The sequence below is a fragment of the Tripterygium wilfordii genome, chromosome 13, assembly GCF_013401445.1.
Source record: "Tripterygium wilfordii isolate XIE 37 chromosome 13, ASM1340144v1, whole genome shotgun sequence".
In the NCBI taxonomy this organism is placed as follows: domain Eukaryota; kingdom Viridiplantae; phylum Streptophyta; class Magnoliopsida; order Celastrales; family Celastraceae; genus Tripterygium; species Tripterygium wilfordii.
In genome coordinates this window covers 14,829,314-14,856,232 of record NC_052244.1, presented here as the reverse complement: position 1 = coordinate 14,856,232, position 26,919 = coordinate 14,829,314, and the positions used below count along the sequence as shown (strand labels likewise).

Here is a 26,919-nt window from a genome sequence, read left to right as displayed (position 1 = left end):
CTTTTTTTTTTCCCTTTTTCGTCCCCCAACTATGGGAAAGTACCTTGTTTATCCCTCGAATAAATCCGATCATTGAAAAATCTTACGTGGCATCATATTGTTCGTCAAATCAGATTTTTCCCAACTTCAATCTCACTTAAAAAGATGAAAATGATACTTTTCAATAGTTGAGGGACGCAAATGGGAGAAAAAAAAGTTTAGGGACAAAAATGAAACTCGTTTCATAGTTGAGGGATGAAAAATATCTTTTTGCCTTTATTTATTATTTTTATATGGCGGTGACCAAATAAAAATATTTGTTCTTTCGGGCTGTGGAGTTTGATTTTCTTGAGAATTTCTTTATTGAGAATTATCTAGGGTTTCTTCAACTTCTCTCGGAAGCGCCAAGGCAGGAAAACTTCCGTCAGCTTCTCTCTCCATTCTATTCGTCGACAGCCATGGCTGACCCTAACTGTATGTACATTATTATCTCTGTGTTTTGGCAATTTCTATCCGTATCTCTTTCTCTCGATATCTACGGGTGTTTATGGACTTACGAGCTTGATTTTTGATCTTGTGTTTTGTGTGATTTGCAGCAATGACTAGGTCCTTTCTTCAGGTGGCGGCGACAGAGGAGGTTGCTCCTCCGCTCAGAGTTGTTCAGATCGAGGGACTGGTACTGTCTCTCTCTCCCTCTCTTTATCTTTAGTTTTTTTGTAGGGTTAATGGATAAACTTTATAAAATCTATCTTGTTTTTTGTTTAGTTAGAGGGATGGGTAGGTTTCAAATACTTCATAATCGTATTTTTTTAGCATTCTAATTATGGATTGGCAATTCTTAATATTAACGATGCGTCTTCAGATTTTAATGGAACTTTGGTTTATCATTTTTGTGCGGAATTAGGGTTTAGCTACTAGTAATTGAAATGTTTTGGCTGCTCTTTGCATGATGAATATAGTAGTGCTTGGTTGAATATCTGCAGGTGCAACTTTGCTGATGTATTGTTTACTAATTATTGTTTAATAGGTCATATTAAAGATAATCAAACACTGCAAGGAGTTTTCACCCGCCTTAGTGACAGGGCAACTGCTTGGGCTAGATGTTGGCAGTGTTCTTGAAGTCACAAACTGTTTCCCCTTCCCGGTGTGGATAGGCATTTGCTTCATTTCTGATTGCTTTAGAAAAGCAACTTACTCTTGTCATTCTTCGCCCTTGCTAATAATGGACCTGTCCTTGCCATTGCAAAATGTTACAGGTCAGGGAAGAGGATGAGGAGATTGAGGCTGATGGTGCAAATTATCAGCTTGAAATGATGAGATGTTTGAGAGAGGTTAATGTTGACAACAACACTGTTGGGTGGTGAGTTTTTTTTTTTTTTTTATGCTTTTCTTTTTTTAATGGGAATTGTTGTGTCTTTGACCGTAGAAATGCAGAAAAAGGGATAATGGATGTAACCACCCCCTTCCCTCTTTTTCTGAACTCCTGTTCTGGAAAAAAAAATATTTGCTTGGCCTGTTATTATTCTGATACTGGAAAGATGTCTTCCCTTCTTTTTAGTCCCTGTGACGCATTATATGATTGGAAAATGGTATATGAGCTCTATTGAGGACTTGTCATTGATCTCACAATTCTATGTTTAATGGAGTATATGTTGTTCTATTGTCCTTCAACATGATTGTGTTATTTGACCTTTTGTGGATGAACTTTTGCTTAAATATATTCCAGGTACCAGTCAACGTTGCTTGGCTCTTTTCAGACGGTGGAATTGATTGAAACCTTCATGAATTACCAGGTACTAGTTTTTGGAATTACTGCTTCGGCTGCATTCTATGTCAGTATAAATATATAGGAAAATGACCAACTTCTTAAGAGTAACTTTTGCATTATTAAAATATTTTCAGTGTGCTATATATTATGGCTGGGAAATTGGATAGTGGAAAGTAGATTGTGGTTGAAATTTTCAATGTTAAGGAGTGGCAAGTTTTCACCAGTTATGGGAAATGGTTTGTTGATTTTGGTTTTTCTCTTTCATAGATTTTGCTGAGTTGCAGCTCCTTCTAGCATTATTTATTTTGGTTCCTGGTCCTCTGCATATTTGACAAACTTTAAATATGATGTTAACAGCAGTAGTAATTGCAAATGAGTGAAAACGAGTATTAATCTGCATCATAACTTGTATATTATTACTTTTTCTTGTTTGGGCATTTTTTTCTTCATCACTTGTTCTCTTTGATTAATGGTAGATCTTTTTAATGAAGATGCATTTTTTTATGGGTGGTTGCAGGAAAATATCAGACGTTGTGTGTGCATCATATATGATCCTTCAAGGTCCAATCAAGGGGTCCTAGCTCTCAAAGCTTTAAAGCTTTCTGATTCTTTCATGGAGCTTTACCGTAGTAACAATTTTACTGGAGAGAAGTAGGGCTTATTCCTGCTGTAAAGATTATTATTTCGATACCAGTTATCTGAAATATTCTCATTTTGGCTTCGTTTTGCTTCAACAGGTTGAGAGAGAAAAATTTATCATGGGTGGATATTTTTGAGGAAATTCCTGTAAAGTTCTTCATCTTTTGTTTCTTTATCTTAATCAAGATATTTCATTTGCTTTACATCTTTGAAGATATTTTTTCAGGACTCACTTTGGGTCTTGCTAATCAATTCATGAACTTTAAGCTGAAACTGGCAAGCAGTTAATAGTCTTGAAGCATTTGTTTGGACACCTGTTCCATAATCCTCTCCTTCTTTCTTTGATTGATCCCCATGAACATGGATTATACAGTTGAATAAAGTGGAAAGTCTTGTGATGCATAGTAGTTTGAGTTCATATTTTTTTTGCAGTTGTGGTGATTTAAGTTTGGGATTTGTTTTCTTTCTTTTTTGGTTTGTGTTTCCCCTCAAGTACTTAGCTGCCCCTTGTATTTACAATTACAGATCAAAATCTCCAATTCAGCACTTATCAGTGCCTTTTTGACCAACCTGGAAGCAGATACTCCTGTCACACAGGTAGTTTTCAACTCTCTCTGAGAGACTTCATGGATCCTGCTCTAATATCTGATTTAATTTTTTTCCTCAATTTCTATGCCAGTGTGACTATGATCGACTGCAATTATCAACAAATCCATTTATGGAGAGGAATATGGAGTTTTTGATTGAATGCATGGATGATTTGTCTGTGGAGCAGCAGAAGGTGTAGTGGTCATCTTTCCCTTTTCTCAAATTTCTATCTTTGACCTGGTTGTTATTTTGACACTAGAAGTGCCTTCTTTTCCAGTTACAATTTTACTATCGAAACTTGTCTCGACATCAAGCCCAGCAACAAGCATGGCTTCAGAAGAGGAGGTAACATGTTGGTTTAATTGTTGAATTGTGACTATTTTCCTGCATTACTTATCGATGTATGTTCTGTTAATTGAATCTTCTTGGTTCTTCTGGTTTTTGTCCTTTTGCCATGTTATATCAACTGTGCAATTTTTTTTATATGATGATGTTTCTACAACCCTGATTTTATTTGTCGAGTTGCTGGGGTAAACATATAAAATCATTAGTTGTAAAAAATCCTATTTACATGTAACCATGCGGCCACACACCTATAAATTGGCAGACAAACAAACAGATAGGTAGATAAATGTGATCATCAGGACGGTAAAGTTAGGATAAAAATTATGGGGGCAGTGATCCTCTGTCTTTTTCCCGTCCCTTTTTCTGTCCTGGCTAATGCTTTATATTTGATTGGACAATGGACATGTTAGACTTAGCTTGTGTTGTAATGATACAATTCATATGGATTGTACTATATGATGTAATGGCAGTTTTATGTTTGTCAAAAAAATGTTGATGGGATGGGGCAAGAGATACAGGATAGGACATGGGATGAGAAATGTATGTTTATGTCCTCTAAACCATGCAAATGCATTGGAGCTTTCCGAGAGATGCATAAGCTTTATAAAATTTCTAGTTGGGAAATCTTTCAACAATTATTGGTGGAGCTGAGTTTGTGTATTACTGTATCTCTATCTTTAGAGAAAAAGACTTTAAATTGCTGAGGAGCCCCATTTTTATCAGGGATTTATATTCTTATTGTATTTTGATAGTTTCTTGCCTTGTAGACTTTTTACTTTTTATACTATAAGTTTGTAATTATATGGATTCTGGAATGCATTGTAGGGCCGAGAACATTTCCCGTAAAGCTGCGGGTGAAGAACCATTACCAGAGGAGGATCCCTCAAACCCAATCTTCAAGCCAATTCCCGAGCCTTCACGGTTGGAGAGCTTTCTCATAACAAATCAAATTTCCAACTATTGCAACCAAATTAATGGGTATGGAAGCTCACCTATTGTACCTTTTTCTTTTGACAATAGTCCATGTGCCTTTATTTGGATGCTGAAATGATATTTGTAAGATTACCTTTACATTGGGCTGCTGCTTATTTAGATTGTGGAGTTGCGTGATTTGATTGGATAAGTAGTTTATTGAATTCGCTTGCTAGGCAAACTTAAGTTATATCATCGTATTGTTGACTGAATTTGCAGGGTTGCTGGGCAGAGCTTCAACAGACTTTACTTGATGAAGGCTTTGCATGAAAATGGAGAGGATGCTTGAAATCTTCAATCTTTATGGTATAATAATATCAATATCAATTGTCGGACAATTTGCTGGTTAAGAAAGAGGAACCCATCTTCACAGCTGGCTTTTGTCTTCTATATGTGAAAATTTTGGAATACTAAGCAGATCGACAAAATATTAATCGCAGCAGTAGTCGTAATTTCAGTTTGTAGATACAAATGATGTATGGAAATGATCTTGTGTTACTTTTATAAATTTTGAACTAGGGAATCATAGAAACAATTATGTTAGGTTGGGTTCAACAGGGTTGTGTTCCAGTTGAGTTGATGAGTTTTGGTGGTTTACTGCAATTTTTTTTCCCCTAGAGTATGAGGTGTCCATTCACCTTGAGTAGAAGTTTCATCAACTGAAGAACAAGGCAAAAAAATAAAATAAAATTTCCAATACGAATTTGGTTTATTTCAGTCTAATAGCTTGATTGGGTTTCAGAACATCTCAGTTCTTTGTGAAAACGCAGTCTTGATCACCTACTGTATTTGCAACACTTCTTCCATGGAAGGCATACTGGAAGGTATCTGAGTGGTGCACACTATGCCAGTTTCAGCACTGGCAATACCTTCTTGTCCGGGTTCTCAGCTAAAAATGCCTGCATCCACGTAGTATCAAAACCAATGACTTCTTCATATTCATCTGGCCTCGTACCAGTAACAATCTCAGGCATCACAATCCCAAAACTGTAAACATCGCTCCTCATTGTTCCTCGCATGATAACTCTCTGGTGCCATGTAATGTGCAACATGAAATCTGCTTGCCATGTCCTGCCCCAAGCCTTTTCAGTCCGAAATCTTCATCTCGTAAGATGTTGCTGGGTCTAATGTTGTACTGAATGATCGGTGGACGGAACGAATGGTGCAAGTGTGGAAATTGGCTCATTTTCACCGAGTCCTGCGACAGAAGGTTCATTTTTGGAGACAGGTTAGTAATTATATAGTGCAAACTTATCAATTGAGAGCTGGAGTAGCTCAGTAGTTGGTTAGAGCGTGTGGCTGTCGAAGGTTCAACCCCTCCCTCTAGCGAAATTTTGGCCCATGTTTAGGCCCAATTGATGAAGAACATGGCCCGTTCTCTTTTTGATCAGGCCAAGCATGGGCCGAGGCCAAAATACTATAGAGGCCCATGTCTAGTGCCAATTTATCAATAGCGAAATTTTGGCCCATGTTTAGGCCCAATTTATCAAGAACATGGCCCGTTCTTTTTTTGATCAGGCCAGCCCGTTCTCTTTTTGATCAGGCCAAGCATGGGCCAAGGCCAAATACTATAGAGGCCCATGTCTAGGCCCAATTGATGAAGAACATGGCCCGTTCTTTTTTTGATCAGGCCAAGCATGGGCCAAGGCCAGCCCGTTCGCTTTTTGATCAGGCCAAGGCCAAAATACTATAGAGGCCCATATTCATTGAAACAATACACACTAAGACAAATAAATCCTGATCCAACTTCAACAATCAATTATCAAGAACAGGATCAGCTTGAAACCAAACTATAACAAGAAGGCAAGCAAGCATTGTAACATGATTGGTTACTGAAGTGTAATAAACAATCCTAATTCTCTAAGCATGTTAATTGAGACTCTCCACTGGCCATTTCAAGAGACTGTATACCGGGGAGGATTTTGGCTTGATTTCGTCCCACTCCGCGGTGCCGATGACTCCTGATGTCCACGACCTTCTGCGCCATTCTCACTTGCGGTTGGATTGCCACAGATCTTGGCTTTTGTGTCTATACCAAGATAATTGTTCAGGACTCTTTTCACACCAAACCCGCGACGGTGGGCCTTGCTATTATTGGTTATGTTGATAAACGGAGTTCTCTCCCCCCTCAGAGGACTGACTGGTGGTGCAGGTGAATACCTTGGTGTGCTGTGCGGAGTGCTTGAGGTGGGCACTGTGTGTGGGATCGAAACCTTCTTATGTCCAATCACACTGAGTCCAGGAACGGATGATAATCTATCTGAATGTTTAGTCCAGTCATCCACATATAGCAAGTCGTCTATACGGGCTACAATATTGAATGCTAGGCTCTCCAGAACTCTTGAATAGCTTTCAAGAATTGATTTTCCAATGTCCTGGAAGATCGATTAAGTTTCTAAATATAAGAACAAAATGCATTTATAGGAACTAACATGTATCATAAGATCAAGGGTAAAACCTCGTTGCACTGGATTTTGCTTGTGTCCAGTGTAGTTTGGGTTAGACTAGGGAACCGCTGCTTCAAACAGATCAGTAGGCCTTCAGATCTTTCTGCAAGAAATTCCCTTTTATCACCATCAGCCATTAGGTCCTTAACCATCTCCCACGATGATTTAGTGGTGGACCGAGTTGGGTTAATTGGAGGTTTTGGATGAGCTCTTCGACGCCAAACATAAATCGAGGCTTCCACTCGGTTTGCAATCTCTAGAGCAATGTGCTCGGAGGACAGGTCCAGACAATCAAGCAGGCATTCTGCAGAGAATTGATCTGATGTAATATACCGGTAAATAACATCGCCTAAACAAGTTCTCCCATTCTGCAAAACAAATTGTCAACCTTTCAATAACACTTCACCTTTTAAAATTCAGGAGGAAAGCAAGAAAAAACTATAGACATCACATTAACCAAAGATGCAAATGCAGTCCCTTTGGAATTGTTATATCAAATCTTGGGAAAGGTAAAGCGTCATTAGGGTTCTTGTAGAAAATTTGGAGAGTGCTCTGGCAATGTTTCTTCTACTACATGATGTTAAATAACGTAGCCAGTTTAGATTTCAAACCTTTGGGAGAGCTTCCAAATATGAGTTAGGAACCTCCATTTCAGCTAAAGCAATGCTGTTGATAGCCATAGCAGCTTTTACAACTTGACTTGTGCATTCACGGATGTGGTTCAATTGCTTCCTTGATTTTTCACTAAGACCAGCCGCGGGTACTCGAGGAACAGGTAGCCACCACTTCTCCTCTTGCCGTTGAACCGTCTTGCGAAAAGAAGCTGACCCATCAGCATCTGGAGCTACGATCCCTTGATCGACATACCAAAACTCTGTGTCTATGAAACTGTCCAATATTTCCTGTCATAGTAGGAAAGGCACTCATAATTCTACACAACTGCTCGGGATGAGAAATGCACAATGAGGAATAAGATATGTCGAATCTTACAAGAAGCATGTTGTCTAATTTACGCAAAGCTGGGAGATTGATGAATAGATCCGATCTGGGCCTGCAAGTCATGATCTAAAAATATGCAGAAGAAATATTATCAGTACCAAAAAAAACAGTATATCAGTAGGCCAGTGAACAACGTAGTGTCCTTTTCGGGATTTAGACTTGCTAATCATACCAATAAGTTGACTCAAGCATCCTATTGAATATTTTACCAACTCTGGCTTTGTGTACAAGGCAAGAATTGAAATTGATATGAAAATGCCAATTTCGGAACAGAATTCTATTTCCAGCCTAAAGAGTAGTATGCTATTAATAATTTGAATTTCGTCAAAGTGCAGTAACTCAAACCCAAAAGCCAAATAGTTTAACAAGTTCAATTCAAGTGCCTCTTGGTCCCATTCTGACATAATAAAGAAGTTTCCTGGACTTTCTCATCAACCAGACAGAATCACCATGTTATGATGTTGAGCTTCTATAGTTGTGAATTAAGACTTGGACTTGAATTAGAAATACCTCAAGCTTACTGCCATCAGGAAATGTTTGCCAAGAAGGAATTAATTCCACAATGTGATCACTAACACAAAGAAGCAACTCGATCTCTCTTCGCCACATCGATTTCTTCTCAAAGGGCAAAGGCTCTAGTCTCCATAATTGCCCAAAAATGGTAGCTGGATATCATAAGAAAGACTTCTACAATCAGAGATAGCCGAATAAGCAATACATGCAAGTATAGAAATAGAGAGACGGAGACAAAGACAGAGGGAGAGAGAGAGAGTACCACAGAGATTGGTAATGGCATTTGAAATAGCCAAAGCAGTTGAAACCCCTTTGCCAGACCCTGACATATCTTCACCAAGCAGCAATTTTGCAAACCTCTCCTTCATCATATCAATCTCTGTTCAAAATCAGATAGCAAAATCATGAATGGGTATTTGCCAAAGCAAAAAGGGGACATTTCAAATTGTTTATTTTTCTGCACTTTCTCAGGAACCAAACAAACTTACCTGAAATCTTCGAATTGGTTTTGGTAAGATCGAAATCCTCCAAAAGAGATAAACCTGCGTCCACTTTGTTACTTGAAACGGAGCTCTTGCACACTTCACCGGCTTTCCTTATATGCCAACCAAGCAGAGGCGGCGAAGAGCACGCTGTGGCCTTCGCTTCCTCCTTGGAAGTCCCACTCGAGCTGCTCTCTCTTGACTCCGTTAACGAATCGGCACTACCCAACGGCTCAAACCCATCCTTTTTCTTTTCAAATCCACCGCCACACTTCACTAATCTTTCCATTTTAAAGAACCCAAAAAAAAAAACCAAAATTTTCAAAACCCAAAAGGCGCAAACAGAGAAAATGATGAGCTTTAGCTCTAGCTCTAACTTAGATTCACATTAGATTCCGAAGTAGAGAAGGCGGTTTGAGTTTCTTCTATTAAGGCAGGGGAGTGAAAGGCTGAGTGGGGTTTGACTTGGTTGTCTCTTGAATTCTTTGTTGATTTTGAAGAACGATTAGAGTAGAGAGAACAGCCAATGTTCACATGCCATGCCAACGTCTCTCTTTCACTTTCAAGCTCTGTTCTGTGTAAAGGAATAGGATACTATTTTACCCTCATACCTTTGCCATTCTTACACTTTCAAAAAAAAAACTATGCACCAGGACCTGTATTTCAAAAGAGTATTTTTTTTTTAAATTAAAAATTATTTAGAATGATTGAATTCACCTCACTCCAACTGAAAAAGCTGAGAAAGCAAAAAAGCCCAACAACGGCTAGCAATTCCCAAAGTTCATTCTCTAATACTATTATATCCCGCCTTCTCTATTCAATCAGACAGACACTTTCTTTCAGGTGTAGAGGCTCAGGCATGTTTACATTCAAACCAGACATGGAATTATTATCCTATCTGCATTTGATTTGATGTCATAATCTACGGCTCTCATGTCCCACATCATATCTACAAGCTCAAGTTTGTCAACCCAAACGATGTGGGATATTTCATACTCCCTCGCACTTGTGGGGTGGACATTCAACAGCTCAACATATGGAGAATAGTGCGCTCCATCTAGATAATGTGCCCGCTCCGATACCATGTCATAATCTATGGGTTTCATGTGTCTCCCATGCAAACCAGCTTTTAAGGAGAATGAAACTCACATGATTTATACAAACTTAAGCTTGTCAACCCAAATGATGTGGTGGGATATTTCATAATTCATATTTGAATTCCAATTATTGCCGTCTTCTTATGTACCATATGATATGTATAATTTGTTGACCGTTAGGCTTCAATCGATATCAAGTCAATTTGTTGACCGTTAGGCTGCAGATTCCAGTTGAGGCCCAATATATTTCACAAAATACGTTTTTGAATTTCAATACAAGGCTGTCTTTTTGTGTTGTCCGTGCATGCAATTGCAAGTCAATCTAACATCTTTTTTTTAGTCTTTTCATTAAATATAAATTATTTTTTTGTATACGCTGGAAGGGTGTTTATTAAGATTTTGTTCATATTTCGCATGCAATGGATTGAGAGAACTTTGCATCTCACAAACAAACACTCGTAGAGAATGTCTCATAGTTAGTTGATATCATGTTGGGGTTGTGGTGACGGTATCCCCGTTGAAAAATACTTATGACTTAAACCCGTACATTTTACAATGAATGAGTGCTGATCATATTGTCATGCCCAATGGGGTTGTCTATGTTCATCGCTCATGCTCATCTTTTGCTTTAAACAAGTTGTCTTAATGAGCCCACATTTCACCAATCATGCTTGTTTCTTGAGTTGAAACCATATCAGAATTGGAGTGAAAGGTGAATAGACGACGAGTCTATCATAAATTACACACTTATAATAAATTACCAAAAATAGATATAACATATTAAAAAATTTTAGTTATCTTAAGAATATCAAAAATATTTTAAAAAAAAAAACAAAATCCAGATATGTAAAAATGTATTTTTAAAATTAAATTATCAAGATTTAACAATACCAAAGGTGTGAGTGACAATGTGTGAAACTCTATCAAATATCAAATGTAAAGGGCACAAGTTCTACTTCCACCAAGAGTTCCTTTGGAGGTATATTCTCACAGGGATACCACAATAACGGTGGGTAAACCCAGTCAAACCCGTTGTCAGAGTGGATTGGTGACTCGAGGTTTGGAACTGGAGCTCGGTTTCCCTCAAAAATAAAAAAAATAAAATAATAACAGTACCTAATATTAATAACAAAGCCCATACAGCAAAATACGACATCAGAAGAAGGCATACTGGGCTTAAGCCCAATCAGTCAACAATCATTCATTCTTTAACAGCGAGACAAAACCGATTTGTATGCTCACGAGTCACGACAGCCTTCTCCAGCTCCAACACCCCCAATCCAACAAACGTTTGAATCTTCCATTCTTCGTCACGTACAACCGACCAATCAAATCATCATTCTCCTTTTCCTCCAAAGGTCCCCTTTCTCTCTCTCTCTCTCTCTATATATATATATATATATATGTATATGTATATATATATATATGCACAGTTTGATCATCGAATAGATTATTTGTTCTCTAAAGATGTTATAATTTGATCGCTGATTAGTGTATTTGCAGTTTCCTTCGCTAATTAGTGTATGCGTGTGTATGTATATTTCGGTGAATTCTGTGATTTCACCTTGTTCAGATTCATTGCTCAACATTGGGAACTCAATCCAATCGCAACAGTTGCAGATACACTTCGATTGATTTTTTCTCTCATTCGTTCCCTATTGTTTTTATTGCAGCTGAATATACTTGTAGTTCTGTTTTTTTTTCTTTGAATTATATCATTTAATTTTCAAGTTAGGGAATAATTACCATCTAACAATGAGAATCAGCCTCGAGAGGATGGAGTCCTAAGTTCCTAATTCATCAATATAGCACTAATTTGATTAAAATTCAGTTTTATTAGGTTTGCTTTGTCCTAATTGTTGATAACGCCAAGTCTGGATAGCGCCTTTCCAATTTAATTAATTGTTTTTGAGGAATTTGATCAATAGCAAAACCATTGATGTTTGGCTAAGGGCTATCTGGAGGAAAAATCAAAGTGTTGTAAGTTCCATCAAGCTTAATTGAGTTGTTAAACAGCTTGGCAATAAGTCTTTCAGTTGGTTTTAATTTCTTTTATGTTTTTATTCTCTTTGTTTCCCTTGTTTTTATCTGATTGTCTGTATTTGAAAATTGAACAGGAATTAATCTTCCCAAAGTTTAGGAAACTGCAAATTAAGGTCAACAGAGTGGATTACTGCGTCTGCATTGCATTTCTTTTGCGCGATTTGATTGTGAATTGGTTCAGCTATGTGGTCTTTTTGTTCTCTTCTTAACAAAGTTCTTAAGACAGATGAAGAAATAAATGAAGCAGTTGGAGATGAGTCAAGCCTGGCAGAATGCTACCCATCTGAGCTGCCATCAAACGATGCACAATGCAATGATGCAGTCTTGACATACTCGCACTATGTGGAAGTGAGTTTGTTATGGTTTGGACTTGCCTTTCTAAATTTTCTTACTAAAAGAATTAAGATTTACATAAGCACCAACCAAGTGAGATCTCCATATGAATTTGCAACATATATACTATATTTTAATTCATTTGAGTCCATGTAGTTGTTTCTGTTCATGTAGGTGCCTCACATAAACCAGCAATTCTCTTGGGATTGTGGTCTTGCTTGTGTTTTGATGGTTTTGAGTACCATTGGCATCAATGACTTCAGTATTCAATCCTTGGCAGAACTATGCAGAACAACAAGGTTTGGCATTTTTTCCAAAGTCAGAGACTCGGAATTTTATTCTCCTGTTTCATACAATCTCTTTATCAATATATTTGTTTTTACTAGTTTGCTGATATTGATATTTGGTGGTATGCTTAAGAATTTGGTGAAGTGTTTCCTTTTGCCCATAGCAGAAAGTATTGGTTCTGCAATTGATAGGCTGCTTGGTTGGTAAAGGTGGGACAGGACTCAATTCACCCAATGCTGTCAAAATTAGGTTACGACTCAATTTCGTGTCATCATGAAAGTATAGACATAAAGACATTAAGGCAAAATAGATAGTGGTCATCGTTAACTGTTCAGAAGTCACCATGTTTCAAGTAGTTTTGTGCTCTATGTTTTTGCATGCCGTGATCTCTATAAATTGCACGGTGACATTGTTTTTACACACAGAATAGGTCTATTGGCCCTTCAAATGCATAAAAAATTGGATGTTCTTGTGTTTGACTCTTGCACCGGTTGATGAGCTTGATTGTTGATCTTGATATGAATACTCAATTCGTTACTAAGTTAGTTACGTTACATGTGAAAGATACTTTACATTTCTATTGTAGACTAGTATCTAGGTATCGAAGACTTATTGATCATGTATTCCTAGAAACTGATCTGAGCAGTTTCTCACCAGTCTTCTAGTTGACATCTTGTTTGCAGCATTTGGACTGTTGATCTGGCATATTTGCTGCAGAAGTTTTCAGTTCGATTCTCCTACTTCACTGTAACATTTGGGGCTAACCCGGACTTCTCTGTCGAGACATTTTACAAGGTGATTTTATGTCATTTGCACATCTTTCAAGTTTGAGGCTTCCAATTGGCATTAGCAGCATATATTTAAGCTGAATGTGATGCCTTGCTACATGTTTGAACTTGGAGCACAAAGATATTTGGCACTTTCCCTTCCTTCTATTGCTTAGCTATTATATGCGTAGATTGAAAATTGTAAGCATAGATCAATAACAAATGATGCGCAGGGTACTGAACCATTAGAAGAAATTCATCATCTATATTCATGCACAGCACGCAACGAACCTCACTCCCTATTAATCTCCTATTTAAACAAAAGCATAATATGTATCTGATGCGACATTTAACTCCCTTGAATCTACAATAGCCCTCAGGTCGTCAAGGTAACTAAAATCAGCCTGTTTAGTTACATCAATGGTGTCTTAATCTGTAGGTAAACAAATCTTGTGCACAAGGCTACCGCAGTAGGCGGGATCTGGGACATGCAGAATGTATGCAGACCTTACCTCCACATAATATGTAGAGAGCATGTTTTCAAAAATTGAACCTGTGATCTTTAGATTGCGTCCTTGCAACTCTACCATTGGGCCACATGCTCACCTGTCAGTGTCAATATGCATCAAACAAAACAAATATCTTTCAAATTTGGGTGGAGTTATAAGGATACTTTACGATGCGTGGTTTTATGATATTCCGTGGTTAAGTGGTAAAGTTCTTCTATTTTCTGTTAGTATCACAAGTTTAAACCACAGAAATTAGCTCTATGCAAATTGAGAGGGAGGACTTGTATATTTGCTCTTCATGGACCCCTCAATGGCAAATTGGTAAAGGAGTTTGGAGCACCAGGCTTGACTTTAAATGCTTTCATGATCTACACTTTGGTGAACACGTGAAAAGATTTTTTGTCATCAAAATACTCATAGAGGTTTAATGCAAATCTTGCGTAGGAACAATTGCCTAACGATTTGGTTCGAGTAGATATGCTCTTTCAGAAAGCACGGGAAGCCGAAATTAATATTCAGGTACATCGATTCATCTGAACTTGCACATGTGATACATTGTCATATAACAATTTGTTCTGTTGGCAATTTTCTATGCACTAACTGTATACATTTAATGAATCTTAAGTGAACATTTGACATGCGTAATGGAACTGAATGAATGGATGAACTTCATATTTACGTTCCTTTTTCCCATTTCCCAGAAATTACCCAATATGTTAAGTTGGGAGACTATTGCTTACTGTTTCAGGTTAAATAAAATGGTGTGCTTTTCTGGTAATTAGATGCAGAAAATCTGAAAGAAGGATTTATTTTTTTCGTTTATTGAACTTTCAATCAATGTAGAGGTCACATGTTCAATTCCTGGAAACAACCTCTCCACATAGTATATGGGAGTGAGGCTTGCGTTTCTGCTTTTCCTTGATCTCGCCTAGTGCAGGAGCCTTGTGCACGGAAGTTAAACTAACTTTTTATTGAACTTTCCATCAAGACAGAACATGTCTAAAAGCAAATACTCTTTTGGTAAACCATGAGTCCATGACCCAAATACTGTTTTCAGTGCAGATCCATCAGTGGGGAAGAAATTTCCATCTTGATTCTTTCTGGGAAATATATTGCAATTGTACTAGTTGATCAGTTCAAATTGAGGTATAGATTTCTGAAGTATATTTCCTCTCTCCAAGTGATTAACTTTCTTTTTTAACTGCATACTGTGGTGGTGACAGATATGATATAATTTCTCTCTCTCTTTTGTGCTTCTCCAAAATTAGGAAGGACTGGAGCCTGGAGGTTATGTGTGTCTAAATAGCTAGGACCAAATTTATCTTACTTTTTCCTTTTCTTTACTTGTATGGTTAGGTGGTTCAAATTAGAGGCTTTTCCGATTTTTAGTGGAAAAAGTAATTTTGTAAGAAAGGCATGATATAAGACTTTTTTGCCATTTTGTGTTGCAGCCAATCTTGGCTGGAGAATGTTATTGTTTCGGGCTTTAACAGCACTGGTTCAGGGTACACTGGTAAGCACTGGAATTCTGCTTGCTCGTTTGTATACGAATTGACCATCTTTTTGGTATGATACGGAGAATCTAATTCTGTATGTTCTTCACAAATCACTCAATTATTTTCAAATTATTCATTGCTTTTCAAAGGAGATTTTTATGATGGGTTGTTTATTTTCCTAAGTTCTAATATTTTCAAATCAATTGGTGTCCCATTGATCCGGGATGTTCCCACAACCTGTGTATGATACTTCTAAACTGAGACTGTTTGAAAATGCACAGCCTCACGCAGTCATTTGATTTTTTGTGATTTAGTCGTGGGTATATGGCATTTGAGTTCGTCATACCAGATTTTCTTTGTCAGGACATTATGTTGTGATATGTGGATATGATGCTGCTGCAGATGAATTTGAGATCAGAGATCCTGCTAGTTCGTGGTATATGATGTTTATTTATTTATTTACTTATTAAGTAGCTTTCTGTGGCGTACATCATCTCTGAAGTAGGATAGTTTCCTTGGCCCTGGTTCATCAACACTGATTTTATATATTGTGTCAAGTGCTAAAGGATATGACGAGCAAATTGAGTTTACCCAACCTCACAGTATATTTACTTGCTACCTCTACCCAATATCAAAATAAGGACTAAAGGACACCATTCTTCTCTGGACCAATGTATATCTAGAATATAACTGATGTTACCGAGTTAGTCAAACCAGACAAGAATTCTCACATAACCAGATTTTATTTTCCATAGTTTACGGGAGAAACTGGAGGAGCATGCTACACCCTTTAATCTGTTTATTGTCCTCAGGAGGAAGCTTGAGTTTCCAAATAGTTGAATTGTCAATCCGTGATAACCATTTTTGGGGTTTCCTTGCATAGTTCAGTTCTTTGGTAAAACGTATAGACTGCTTATGAGCTTCAAAGTTCAAAGATTGCAGTCCTTTTGAGTATTCTAGTATTAAAGACAGTGCTTGAAGCATCTGAAATTCTGCATTTTAACTGGATATGGTGGGATGAATTCTCCATATTTTTCTCTTTGTTGCATTTAAGCATTTTCCCAAGCGTGATATACATTTTTTTTAATTAATAAGGGCAATTTACAGTATTGTGGTTGCATAGAGATCAAATAAAACTTATGGAGTATAACAAGTGGAAAACGTGCAGGAAGCATGAGAGGGTCTCAGCAAAGCGACTGGACGAAGCACGGAGATCCTTTGGCACAGATGAAGATCTTCTCCTGGTAAGTTGGCCTTGGAAAGGCCAAAACGGTTGCTTGCTGCGCTTTTATTTTGGGTTATCACTTTTTAAAAGTTAGCAACCCCTCCCACAACCGGAAAATGATAGTACATTTTGCTACTTCATCTTAGTGGGATAGGTTGGTTTTTAGGCTCTTTTAGTAGCAATGAGGCTTGTATTTCTTATTTCTTATTTTGCTGTAAATCCTCGTTCTTTCTCATGTCTTAATATCTTTTAGTAAATAATAATTGAGACCAGTGAACTGATTGCAATTTTGTCATTCATATACATATGTGCAGATTTGTATCGAGAGGAATGAGCCGCAAAGTAGCTCATCCTTAACAACTTCTCCAGACAGAAATATGGTTTCCTGATGTTTTACCATGCCTTTTATCCACCTGTGCGGTATATGCTTCTTTGCACATATTACAAATTGCTTGTGTACAGTTTGTACAAAGGAAATGATTTGGTCTCCAATTTTTTCTTAAAATGCACAGGTCCGCAAGTATAGAATTTATTTTGTTCAGTATGGTGTGAATTGTGAATAAAGCTCATATATAATTTAAGCCTAATTTTGGTCTAATGTAAGCCTACTTTGCCCAATTGAAGGAATGTGACTGTATTTTCTGATTAAACTGTTGTTTTCTGGTTTATGCAAAAAGTGATTGATTGACAGGAAAATTGGTTGGCTTGTTGGATCCCCTTCTCGTCCTCCTGGGCTTTGGCTGTAAAAAGATAGTATTGGTCGATTATGACGCACAGGTTAGTGTTGATTCTGCCCTTTTTACTGGGGTTTTGCAGCCTCAGTAGCTCCAATTCTTGTTAAATACATGCATGTGTGTCCTGACTTGTGTCTTCAAGATTGTGTTCGTTAGTTCATGACTTTCCCAGTTGGGCATTAAATCAATGTAGCCTCATAATTATCAAATAAATGCTGTGGACGTGAGAAGTCTGAAAAATACTAACTGGAGTGTATTGTTGGGCGCAATTGTGAGAGTTCACCTGTCCAGGTAAACAGCCAGTTGCATTAAAAAACTGAACACAATTGTTTGTGCTGCTAATACCGTGAAGGTGATTTATGACGCTTGGCATTATGTGATCATTTTCCTGTGTTTGGATAGCTTCTGTTTCCCAATACTTGAATAAATCCCAGAAAACTTTTTTAGTGTAAATGAACGAAAGATTCATGAGCCTCTGAGCGGTCAACTGATCCACCTGTGGTCTTTTGGATGGTATTTTTTATGGATTGAACTAGGAAACAAATGTCTTTTGTCACATTATCCAGTTGATTTCTTTGGGGTCAAAAACCCTTTTAATTGTTTATTGCAAGTGGAAAAAGACATGTCTGAAACAATTAAACCTTTTAATTGTTTTATTGCAAGTGGAAATTTTTCTCAAGTTTTTATCTATATAATGTCGCTGTGTATGGTATGGGCAGCTACACCTGCTTTTCCCACATAACAATGTGACATGTCTTCCCTAAACTTTGCATGAATGTGTGTGTGCTTATTTTATTATTAATAACATGCCTTCTATTCTTCCAATTACAAGAAAGTTGCATCTTTTTCTAGATTTATGGTCTTACGAATATGCTTTTAAAAATATCAGATTGAAAAATAGAAGGGGAGCATGTGCAAAAATGCTAATTGCCTTTGTCAAAAGGGTAAACAAATTGACAAATCATTGTCTTTGTATACTTTTGCATCTCATGAGTTCATCATGGTCCAAGTTCAGTGTATATAGCTCGATTTATATATATATATACCCAATTGTATAAAATTGTCAACGTCTTGTGTCCTTGTTTCCTCATGAATAGACCAAGCAATTCTTGTCAAGTCAAGTGATTACCTGAATAGACCAAGCAATGCTTGTGCTGTCAAAACTCTCAATTAATTAGCAATATATGCCTATCTAGTTCATAAATATGGATCTACTATAGTCTATAGAATAGTCACTTGACAACATTATGCTACGTACGATGAACCAGTATGTATTACAGATTGAAAAAATTAAATGCGTGCATTTATGTCGCTGGTCGCCCTGGTAAAAAAGAAATATAAGTTATTTTTGTATTTAAAATTTTCAAAAGTTTTAATAATAATAATAAAACAAAGGCTCACTAATCAAAGCCCATACTCCACTATCACAGTATCAGATCTGCTGCTAACCACATTGCTTTTTGCCCTTCAGGGTGCAGTGTGTGGTGGTGTGTTTATATGTTGCATGATGTGTGTGTATCTCTGAGAAAACGTCAAGTGGCTATGTGTAAGTGGTGTGTGGAGACTGTCTTACCACAGAAACTCCCGCATCAGAAGTGTGTGTATTGTGTAGTATATAGGCGCGGTGCGGTGTGTGTTGCTGTGTTTATATGTTGCATGATGTGTGTGTATTTCTGATATCAACTGCTGATCATGATGGTGATAGAAAGAATAGAACGTATAAAAGATACATCCGACGGTTCTGATCCCATTTCCTATGTGGGTCTCCTGTGTATCAAAAGAAACCCAAAACAGAAAACCTATTAGGCATCTCTAATTGGCACTCTTGTGCCCCCACTCCATACACCTCAATTTTTGTGTATCTATTAATTTATCAAGTGTAATACTTTAATATACCCACAATGGATATTCTTGTGTTTAGGGTAAATGCAATGGTAAAGTGTTATTGGGTCAACAAAGATGTTGTCTTTTACTGATGTAGCTGTATTGTAAAATGTGTTTTGCTTATATAGTTGTATTGTAAACATTCCAAATGTTTAATGGGTCCCGTAAGAGAGAGAAACAAAAGCAAAAGAGAGACAAGAGATGATGTGATAACAATTAATTGGTTGAGTGGATCCTATAAAAATTATTATTCATCAAATTAGGGACATTCTAAATATGGAGTATGAATAAAAATTTTACATGTTTTCAAGTGTGAAATGTTGTTCATTGTGAATAATTAGCACTTCATTCATAAAAAAAAGTAACATTTAGTGCACCCCAAATGGTTATCATGAGAGTTGCTTTTACCAGGACAGTAATAGAATGGACACGTGTCACTAAGACTTCGAAAGACGCTTCAATTGTTTTATCGCCCTCGATTTTGGGAACAATTAATTATTTATTCACTTATTTCAAAAACAGAACAGAAGAGTCTTTTTGAAATTTATTTGTTTATTTTATGAATTACAATTGTTATTGTTATTTCTAGCAAGATTACAAGAAACGAAGGAGACTCAGAAGAATTGGGCTCGTCTCGTAGTGGGGGAAACGAAACTCTGACCTTTGAATTTTAAATTTCGAACTAGAGAAGAAGAAGAAAAGAAGGAGAAGAAGAGACAACTTGTTGCAGAGTTGAGTTTCCACCACGAGAATAAAAAACAAAAAAGAGATTGCTGAAAAGTGCGGGAACACTGTTTTTAAAGTTGATTTATCTGCTTTTCAAAAAAAAAAAATGATTTATTTACTAGTACTAAAAATTAACAACTAGTATTTAATTCAGTTTTAATAGATTTAATAATAATTAGTGTCAAAATCATGACTAAATTCAATGCTACATATTCATAATGGATACATTTTCACACCCGAAAACATTTGAAAAATTTGCTCTTAATTCATATTTAGAGTACTCTTTATTTCATGAATAATGAAAAGAGAAACGATGAATAATAAAAAAGAAAGAAAAAAGAGTATGGAGTATTAATTCAAGTGTCTCCACTATGAATGTAATAGAATGTAACATTTATTAAATAAATAATTATATAATAATTGAAATGTTTGGAATGTAGACACAATGGCCGTTAACATATACACCTTCTCACCGAATTAACACATCATTGGCACACATATACACCTTCTCTCCCTCTCTCTATTGTTTCACATATTTTGAATTTTCTCTTTAAAAATTTGAGTGTCTCAAATTTCAATGTAAAGGTTGTATCTTTCTCACATAAGAAGTTTTATCCAATGATGAGGATATGAATTTATCACAAAACTTCATTTGTAAACTTGTGAGAAAGGTTTTTGTATAAGAGAGAGAAACAAATGCAGAGGCAAGGGCAAAAGTGTTATTTCCATATGATGATGTGGCAAAATTATAACCCTTAGATTAGAATTTAAGACTCTTAAATTTTTAAAGAATTTGAGAGCCCCAAATCTTAATAAAAGCAATATTGCCTTCAACAGAGTATACTCTGTTTTCTTAACTATTAACTGTTCTCTTAATTATTTAGGGCCTGCCCGTTTAGGGTGTTGGGGGGTGTTGGGGAGGGTTGGGTTCGTCCCGAACATCTCTCAACCCTTGTCTGTTTGAGGTGTTCGGGACCGTTGGGATAAAACCTCCCTATATTCCGGAATTTACTAAAATACCCCTTCTTATATTACCTGTTAGGTTCTTTAAATAGTATAATAAAGGGTATTTTTGGAATATAATACATAAAACTTTAATGAACACCTCCCAACACCCCTTCAAAACGAACAAAGGTTCTATTTAAAAATACCAACACCTCCCAACACCCCCCAACCCCTCCCAACCCAACACCTCTCAACCCAACCCCTTCCAACGCCCTAAACGGGCAGGCCCTTAATCTTCTCAAACCAGCAACTATCATTTCCATCACTTCTTCCATATCCAATTATCCATATACTTCACTCATACACAAACTTGTTACTGGTTTCTGGCATGGCTAAACCCGAGTTCTGGCTACCAACCGGGTTTATTGTAGATAAAGATTCGGCCATGGAAACAGAGATCTTGAAGAAAAACGCGTCCAAGGCTGACGTGGCCCCGAGTTTGAGCTTCCCGATGGAGTTTCCGTACGAGTTCGACTCGTTCGGTTCTTCCTGTTCCGCCTTGAGTTCCCCCGGTGAGTCAGTTGTGGGTTGTATTGAGACAGAGAGTTGCGGGGAGGAGGACTTCCTGATGACCGGGTTGACTCGCAGGCTGAATCAGTCCTCTATTTCCGAGACTCGGAAGATCGGTCCTAAACCCGAGGTCTGTTTTTGATTGAGTTTTAATGGGTTTTGCTAATTAGTCTTCCAGTTTTTACGAAGCCGAGTTGTGATTAGGGTTTTATCTTTATTTGCAGAGCATGTGGGTTATGGCCGGGTCGCCCGAGTCGACTCTGAGTGGGGCCAGACAGTTGTCTGTTTCGAGTAACGGGAGCTCAAGCGGTGTGTCCCCTCCAATGACACCGTTTGGGGAACGTTATAACACCTGGGATCTGATCTACGAGGCTGCAGGGCAGGTTGCGAGGTTGAAGATGACGAATGAAGCGCCCAAGTTCTACAGTTCGAATTTCCAAGCGAGACTCGGTCCTAGAGAATCGCATGGTCCCGCTAGGAGCCAAAATCAAGTCACTGGGGTGATAGATACTAGCCACTCTGACTTCTGTGAGGCTCATGGTTTTACTCATAACGTCTCGCAGCAAATGAATCTGGTGAGTAAATTGGGTACAATCATCTTTGTTTACGCTATTTGGTGGTTAGTTTTTCGTTTATAATCTACCTAAACGATGGGAGTCTCTTTCTTGTTTCTTGCTTCCAGCAATACCAGCGAGCGAGGCTGGAACAACTAGTAAAGCAACGGCAGCACAAACAGAGACAGTGCGCTTCAGTTTGGGCAAAGCAGGTGGATTTGAACCTGCAACTTCAGAACCAACAGATCCAGAGCGCAGCTCAGAGGGCTTCTGGGTTTCAAACTGGAAGGTGTGGAAACCCTGTCACAGTGGGTGTACCTCAGTCTGCTTGGCCTCGTCTCCTACAGAGCCCACTTCACCAATCGCAACAATTCGCTGCACAATCACAGCATTTGAATCCGGGCATGAAAGCCATTGTTCCCGGTGGATCTGGAGTCAAAAGGGTGTGCGCTGGTACTGGTGTCTTCTTGCCTCGGAGATATGGCAATAATAACCCACAACCTTGCAAGAAAACTGGTATAATTTTTACCCATTTTCTTATTTGCTAAGATGGGAGTCTATTTGATTTGGGTTTTCTCAGGTTATTCTGCTGCTACACTTCCAGTAAAGGTTGTTCATTCCCATCCACATACTCAGGCAGCTTTCAATACTGTTCTACCCTCCGAATACGGTAAACTCATCTATGCAAATAAATACACCCTCTCTGACATTCTTCTCTATTTTATTTCTTTAATCTGGTTAAATTTTGTGGGTTTGTTATGCAGAGGCCTTGGTGGCCAGACGAAATGCGGTTTTGACCCTGCAGAAGCGAATGTTGCAGCAAGAAAATCATGATCTTGGGTTGCCTCAAGAGTGGGCATATTGAATGGTGAAGTACAGGGGATAGGGGAATGAATATAAATTGGCAATTTGGCATATTGGTTTTTGTGAAGAAATTCATGGATGCAAGTTTAGTGTAGAATGTGGTTTAGGATAAATAAATAAGAAGGTCTTCTTGTTCTTTTTAGGAGAATATTTTGTGGGTAATTTAGTCCAAGTCACATGTTGTTGGGGTAGAAGTTTTTTTTTCTTTCTAATAAATAAAAAGTTCATGGGGAGGGTAGATTTTTGGTTTTTGGGGTTTATAGTTTATTTTTATAAATATTGAGTAGACTAGAGTTGGTTTGTGAAAGAGGAATCCATAACCCTCTTGTAATATCTCTATTCAAGAAAGAATTATAATAATACATTTCGGCTAAGTTGTTTTATAAGATGCCTTAATTTTATCCTTGTATTGCATTTAGGGTCTTTTTTGGGCTTCAAGCTTTGTGAAATGTCAAAATTCATATTTGGGCGGAAATGGGTTCAGTGTGAAGCATTAAATGGTGTGGTGTGATTGAGAACACACTTCTGTCCTATTCGAATGATGAAATTTATCTGATGTGAATTACGAATTAAATTAAGATTGAACATAAATTATACGTTTGAAATTTGGATTTAAACATAAAATTTTTGTTGGATTTAAAATCAAATTTAGATTTAAACACAAAAATGTTATTTGATCTATTTGTCTATATCTTAATAAACATTAGATTATTATTCGATTTATTTGATCAGATTTAAATTAATTCAGATTTCATCCATTAAATATGTATGGAATACAATTTGGGTTTGGGTAAAAAATAACCCTTTTATAAATATGTATTATTATCCGATTTAAAATTGACTTGAAATCGATTTTTTTGTCCACCCTTTAATTGAGATTCAAGAGAGTTAGATCTTTATGGTGGGGCCCGTTCATGTTTTTGATGTTGGGGTTTCTATTGAAGAGGGTCCCTATTTTCCCGCTTCTTTCTTTTGCTTTATAACGCATTTTTCGAGAAACTAAAAAAAGTGACTTGTGCCTGCGGTCAGACAACAGCCTTTTCGTTGTTGACTCGGTCAACCCTGACACTTCCTAATTACACTCACAATGTGACTGTTTTTTCTTTCAATAAAACAATATAAAAAAAGAGGCAAAATCTTATTGTATCTATGGATAATGCTGCCATGGGCCCTGGATTGGAGGGACTCCTCTCTCTGTTTTTGCAATCCAGCCTTTTTTGTTCGATTTTTTCCTTCGTCATTAGATATGAATGGTAAATTCTCAAGAATTACAGAATACTTATTTTTACCTTAATCATTGCTTAATCTTAATTAACTCAGGCAGACCTTTTCCTCTAACAACTCTCACTTATTATTATCCTTGTCTCATTTATAGCTGAGTACTTATTTTTTTCTAATGCTGTCTTCCAGCTTGATATACTGACTAATATTGCTGGCAAAACAGAGTTGGTAATCCAGGTCTTGATCAGATTGTTGGATTGTTTTCCACAATTTGTTGTTGGGATGAGTTATAGCTGAATACTTTCAGTATGACAAAGTTGGTAATCCAGGTCTCATTTATAGCTGACTACTTTCAATATGATATGTGACAATGTGTTCTTCTCTCCTCATGTAGTAGTGACGGAAAAGAAAAACTAATACTGTTTGCATAAATATGCATAGCAATTGATATCAATTGCTACAAAATTAGCATATGAATTGACGATATATATATATACAAGATTGATTCATCAGAACCAAAATCTACGAGTCATCATCATCTTCTTCAGTACTGTCCGATGATTCCGACGAATCGATTGCAGCTACTTAAGAAGCACTAATCCTATTAGAGGCAGGTCGAATCTTGAATGGCAAGCGAGCATTAACGCTAAGCACACCACCAACGCCACCACATTCGTCTTCCTCTTTCTTCAAGTCACTAGGAGGCAGAAAGCAATCCATTGACAACCCTTTTATGTAGAAGTCCACTTCTTCTATTGTCCAAACCTCTTCCATTCTTGTCCTGGAAAGGGTATGCAAGTCTTCATCCAACCTGAACAATGAGACTGAAGTCCTACCCTTGTGTGCAATGCTGACACCATCGACATTTCGGTAGTCTTCGATCAATGATTCCATTGTGGTCTCCCAAAACATGGTATCAGTTCCAAGGGTTTTGATCCTCAGGCGGTGAGAGTCCTGTAAGTGGACTAACAACCCTGTTCTCTGGCTGAAACATCCTCTAACCGTGTGTTGCATTATTTCTACTTTGTTGCTGCTTCTTGCCTGTAGAGTAGTGGATTCTGCTTCAAGTTTTAGTATAAAGCAGTCCTCATTGTTGATTGCCTTCTCCCCAATGTAGACGGAGTTGGAGAACAAATTGGCTGTGCACTTTGGATCAAGAGTCAAGACCCTGTTCAGTTTCAGTGATCAAGTGTGTGAGTAATATGTATAGAAAATAAAGGAACTAAACATAGCATTAACAAGTTTTGATTTGTTTAGGTTCTGGACCTGAGGGAAAGCCCATGTTATTGTAAAACTGGGCCTAGCATATGATATAAGGCCTGGCCTACTATGTTCTTGACTTAAGCCATGCATTCTCTCTTTTTCCCAACTTTTCTAATTAGTTGACTTCTGATTAAGAATTTTTTGGGGTCAGACTTAGTGGCTTAAATGTAGAGGAATACCAAATTTAATTGGAATTGGGTCATAGGGAGTGGACCTAATGAGTAGAATTAGAACATAGAATTCAGATTCAGACCCTAATGGGTCTTTCACAGTTCACATATTTTTGGATATGCAAAAAAGAAGTCTGAAAAGAAGAGTTGAATGTAGCTTTGATGGTAGATTCCAGCTAACACAGAAAGAAAATCCCACACAAAGTACTGAACCATGAAAATCAGTGAACAGAAAGAACAAACCAAATCCTTCTGTGAAGAACAAAATTTAATGCATCTTTAAGGAATACCTGCAAGAAACGACGAAGAGGCCTGGGAGGACCTCTGGAGGCATGAGAATGGTGCCATGGGGTCTGTCTCCAAGCCACTTTTCCATCACTACCAGCACTAATCTTGCACCCGGAAACTACCAGCTCCAAGCACCACAAATCAGGCTTCTTCTGCCACAGCACGAACCCACCCATCTCTCCTCCGCCATTTCTCAAACACTTCATCTTCACAGCCTTGTTGTTCAACGTTCCATCCCCTGCACAGAACTCTGACGCCGCCATTTTCACCTTCCCCATTGCATACATACTGTCCATCGAATTCAATACCTTTTCTCCCCCGACTGCCGCCACGTATTGCTGCAGAATGTATTTCGCCATCGAAGCCTCCTGCATCGCAGACAACAACAAAAATCAGATTTTCTCTCAATCAATATATTTCAATTTGATCGAATGCTTGAGATGGTAATATTGGGTTTTGCTTACGAGGGGATGGTCCTTTACGATGCGGTTGATTAGCCGATGATCGCAACGGATGGGCAGAGGAATCAATGGAGCACCGATGACGCCGAGCAAGAGCTGGATCTCTGTGTTGCGGCTTCCAAGAAGCGCTGCTGCTGGTGATCTCTCACTGCTCGGTTTCATCCATGCTTTCATGTTTTGCCATGATTTGCTATGGTTCTTGTTGGCAGAGGCAAACGTCTCTTCTGGGACTGGCACTTCCAGGACCGTATCAAGCCCATCTTCACGATCAAAGTTTGGACACAGTTTCCTCATCAGAGCCCAAAAAAAACAGAGAGAACAAAAAACACAGAGTGTTTTTGGGTTTTGCACAGAATGAGAGAAGGCTTGGAGGGTGTTTAGTGTTGGTGAGAAGACTAAGACAGGGGGAGAGAGAGAGAGACTTAGATTGGAAGGGATATTGTGCGTATGCGTGTGTGTGTGGGGCTCGGCTCGTAAACAACAACGATACATACGGACCATCAATAGTTAATAGTTGGCATTCTAATTATCCGAGCTGCTCAATTGAGTTTATTTTTATGTGTATCATATCGGATATGTGGAATTATGAATTCACTTGATTCATTTATGTGGATGTACAACTCATCAGATAAGATAACGGTGAGACCAACACTGTTGGAATCTTTATCATTTCCTGTGAACAACCGACCATTGGCCCCTGCTCAACGTGGGCCGCTTTGTGTAATGTCGTGTTTGCACGCTTGTCATTT

General features: G+C 37.8%; 5 protein-coding genes across 16 annotated transcripts; 3 read left to right on the top strand and 2 right to left on the bottom strand.

The window, feature by feature from the left end:
* The first annotated feature begins 293 nt into the window (after positions 1–293).
* LOC120013111 (eukaryotic translation initiation factor 3 subunit H-like) lies at positions 294–4,894 on the top strand. The gene is made up of 12 exons (XM_038864784.1): positions 294–453; positions 576–655; positions 1,007–1,123; positions 1,236–1,339; positions 1,706–1,772; positions 2,265–2,398; positions 2,485–2,533; positions 2,912–2,983; positions 3,066–3,167; positions 3,252–3,319; positions 4,145–4,297; positions 4,511–4,894. Exons 1-12 carry the CDS (start codon positions 438–440, stop codon positions 4,578–4,580), a joined length of 1,032 nt encoding a protein of 343 aa, XP_038720712.1. The 5' UTR covers positions 294–437; the 3' UTR covers positions 4,581–4,894.
* Positions 4,895–6,013: 1,119 nt separating this feature from the next.
* On the bottom strand, positions 6,014–9,382 carry LOC120013109 (rop guanine nucleotide exchange factor 5-like). 2 transcript variants are annotated; one of them, XM_038864782.1, is made up of 7 exons: positions 8,739–9,382; positions 8,513–8,629; positions 8,248–8,402; positions 7,729–7,803; positions 7,350–7,640; positions 6,750–7,106; positions 6,014–6,666 (listed from the first exon to the last, which is right to left on the bottom strand). In XM_038864782.1, the coding sequence occupies exons 1-7, from the start codon at positions 9,019–9,021 to the stop codon at positions 6,187–6,189; spliced, it is 1,758 nt and encodes a 585-aa protein (XP_038720710.1). In that variant the 5' UTR covers positions 9,022–9,382; the 3' UTR covers positions 6,014–6,186. The 2 variants fall into 2 exon arrangements, with proteins under 2 accessions (XP_038720710.1, XP_038720711.1); XM_038864783.1 differs by having other exon boundaries at positions 8,793–9,382.
* Positions 9,383–11,039: 1,657 nt separating this feature from the next.
* Positions 11,040–17,834, top strand: LOC120013415 (guanylyl cyclase 1). 11 transcript variants are annotated; one of them, XR_005471410.1, is made up of 12 exons: positions 11,042–11,187; positions 12,099–12,220; positions 12,380–12,504; positions 13,177–13,288; positions 14,214–14,288; positions 14,827–14,915; positions 15,221–15,282; positions 15,629–15,701; positions 16,434–16,509; positions 16,805–16,910; positions 17,003–17,089; positions 17,182–17,834. XR_005471410.1 is itself a non-coding variant. In XM_038865212.1 (11 exons), the coding sequence occupies exons 1-10, from the start codon at positions 11,064–11,066 to the stop codon at positions 16,877–16,879; spliced, it is 933 nt and encodes a 310-aa protein (XP_038721140.1). In that variant the 5' UTR covers positions 11,042–11,063; the 3' UTR covers positions 16,880–16,910; positions 17,182–17,834. The 11 variants fall into 11 exon arrangements, 6 of the variants coding, with proteins under 6 accessions (XP_038721142.1, XP_038721140.1, XP_038721139.1 ...); XR_005471411.1 differs by lacking the exon at positions 15,629–15,701 and having other exon boundaries at positions 11,040–11,187; XR_005471409.1 differs by having other exon boundaries at positions 16,805–17,089.
* Positions 17,835–20,666: 2,832 nt separating this feature from the next.
* Positions 20,667–23,150, top strand: LOC120012193. The gene is made up of 6 exons (XM_038863502.1): positions 20,667–20,714; positions 21,069–21,479; positions 21,574–21,924; positions 22,032–22,419; positions 22,484–22,573; positions 22,668–23,150. The coding sequence occupies exons 2-6, from the start codon at positions 21,168–21,170 to the stop codon at positions 22,766–22,768; spliced, it is 1,242 nt and encodes a 413-aa protein (XP_038719430.1). The 5' UTR covers positions 20,667–20,714; positions 21,069–21,167; the 3' UTR covers positions 22,769–23,150.
* Positions 23,151–24,302: 1,152 nt separating this feature from the next.
* LOC120012323 lies at positions 24,303–26,705 on the bottom strand. Its single transcript, XM_038863686.1, has 3 exons — positions 26,174–26,705; positions 25,710–26,077; positions 24,303–25,147 (listed from the first exon to the last, which is right to left on the bottom strand). Exons 1-3 carry the CDS (start codon positions 26,669–26,671, stop codon positions 24,574–24,576), a joined length of 1,440 nt encoding a protein of 479 aa, XP_038719614.1. The 5' UTR covers positions 26,672–26,705; the 3' UTR covers positions 24,303–24,573.
* Positions 26,706–26,919: the final 214 nt, after the last annotated feature.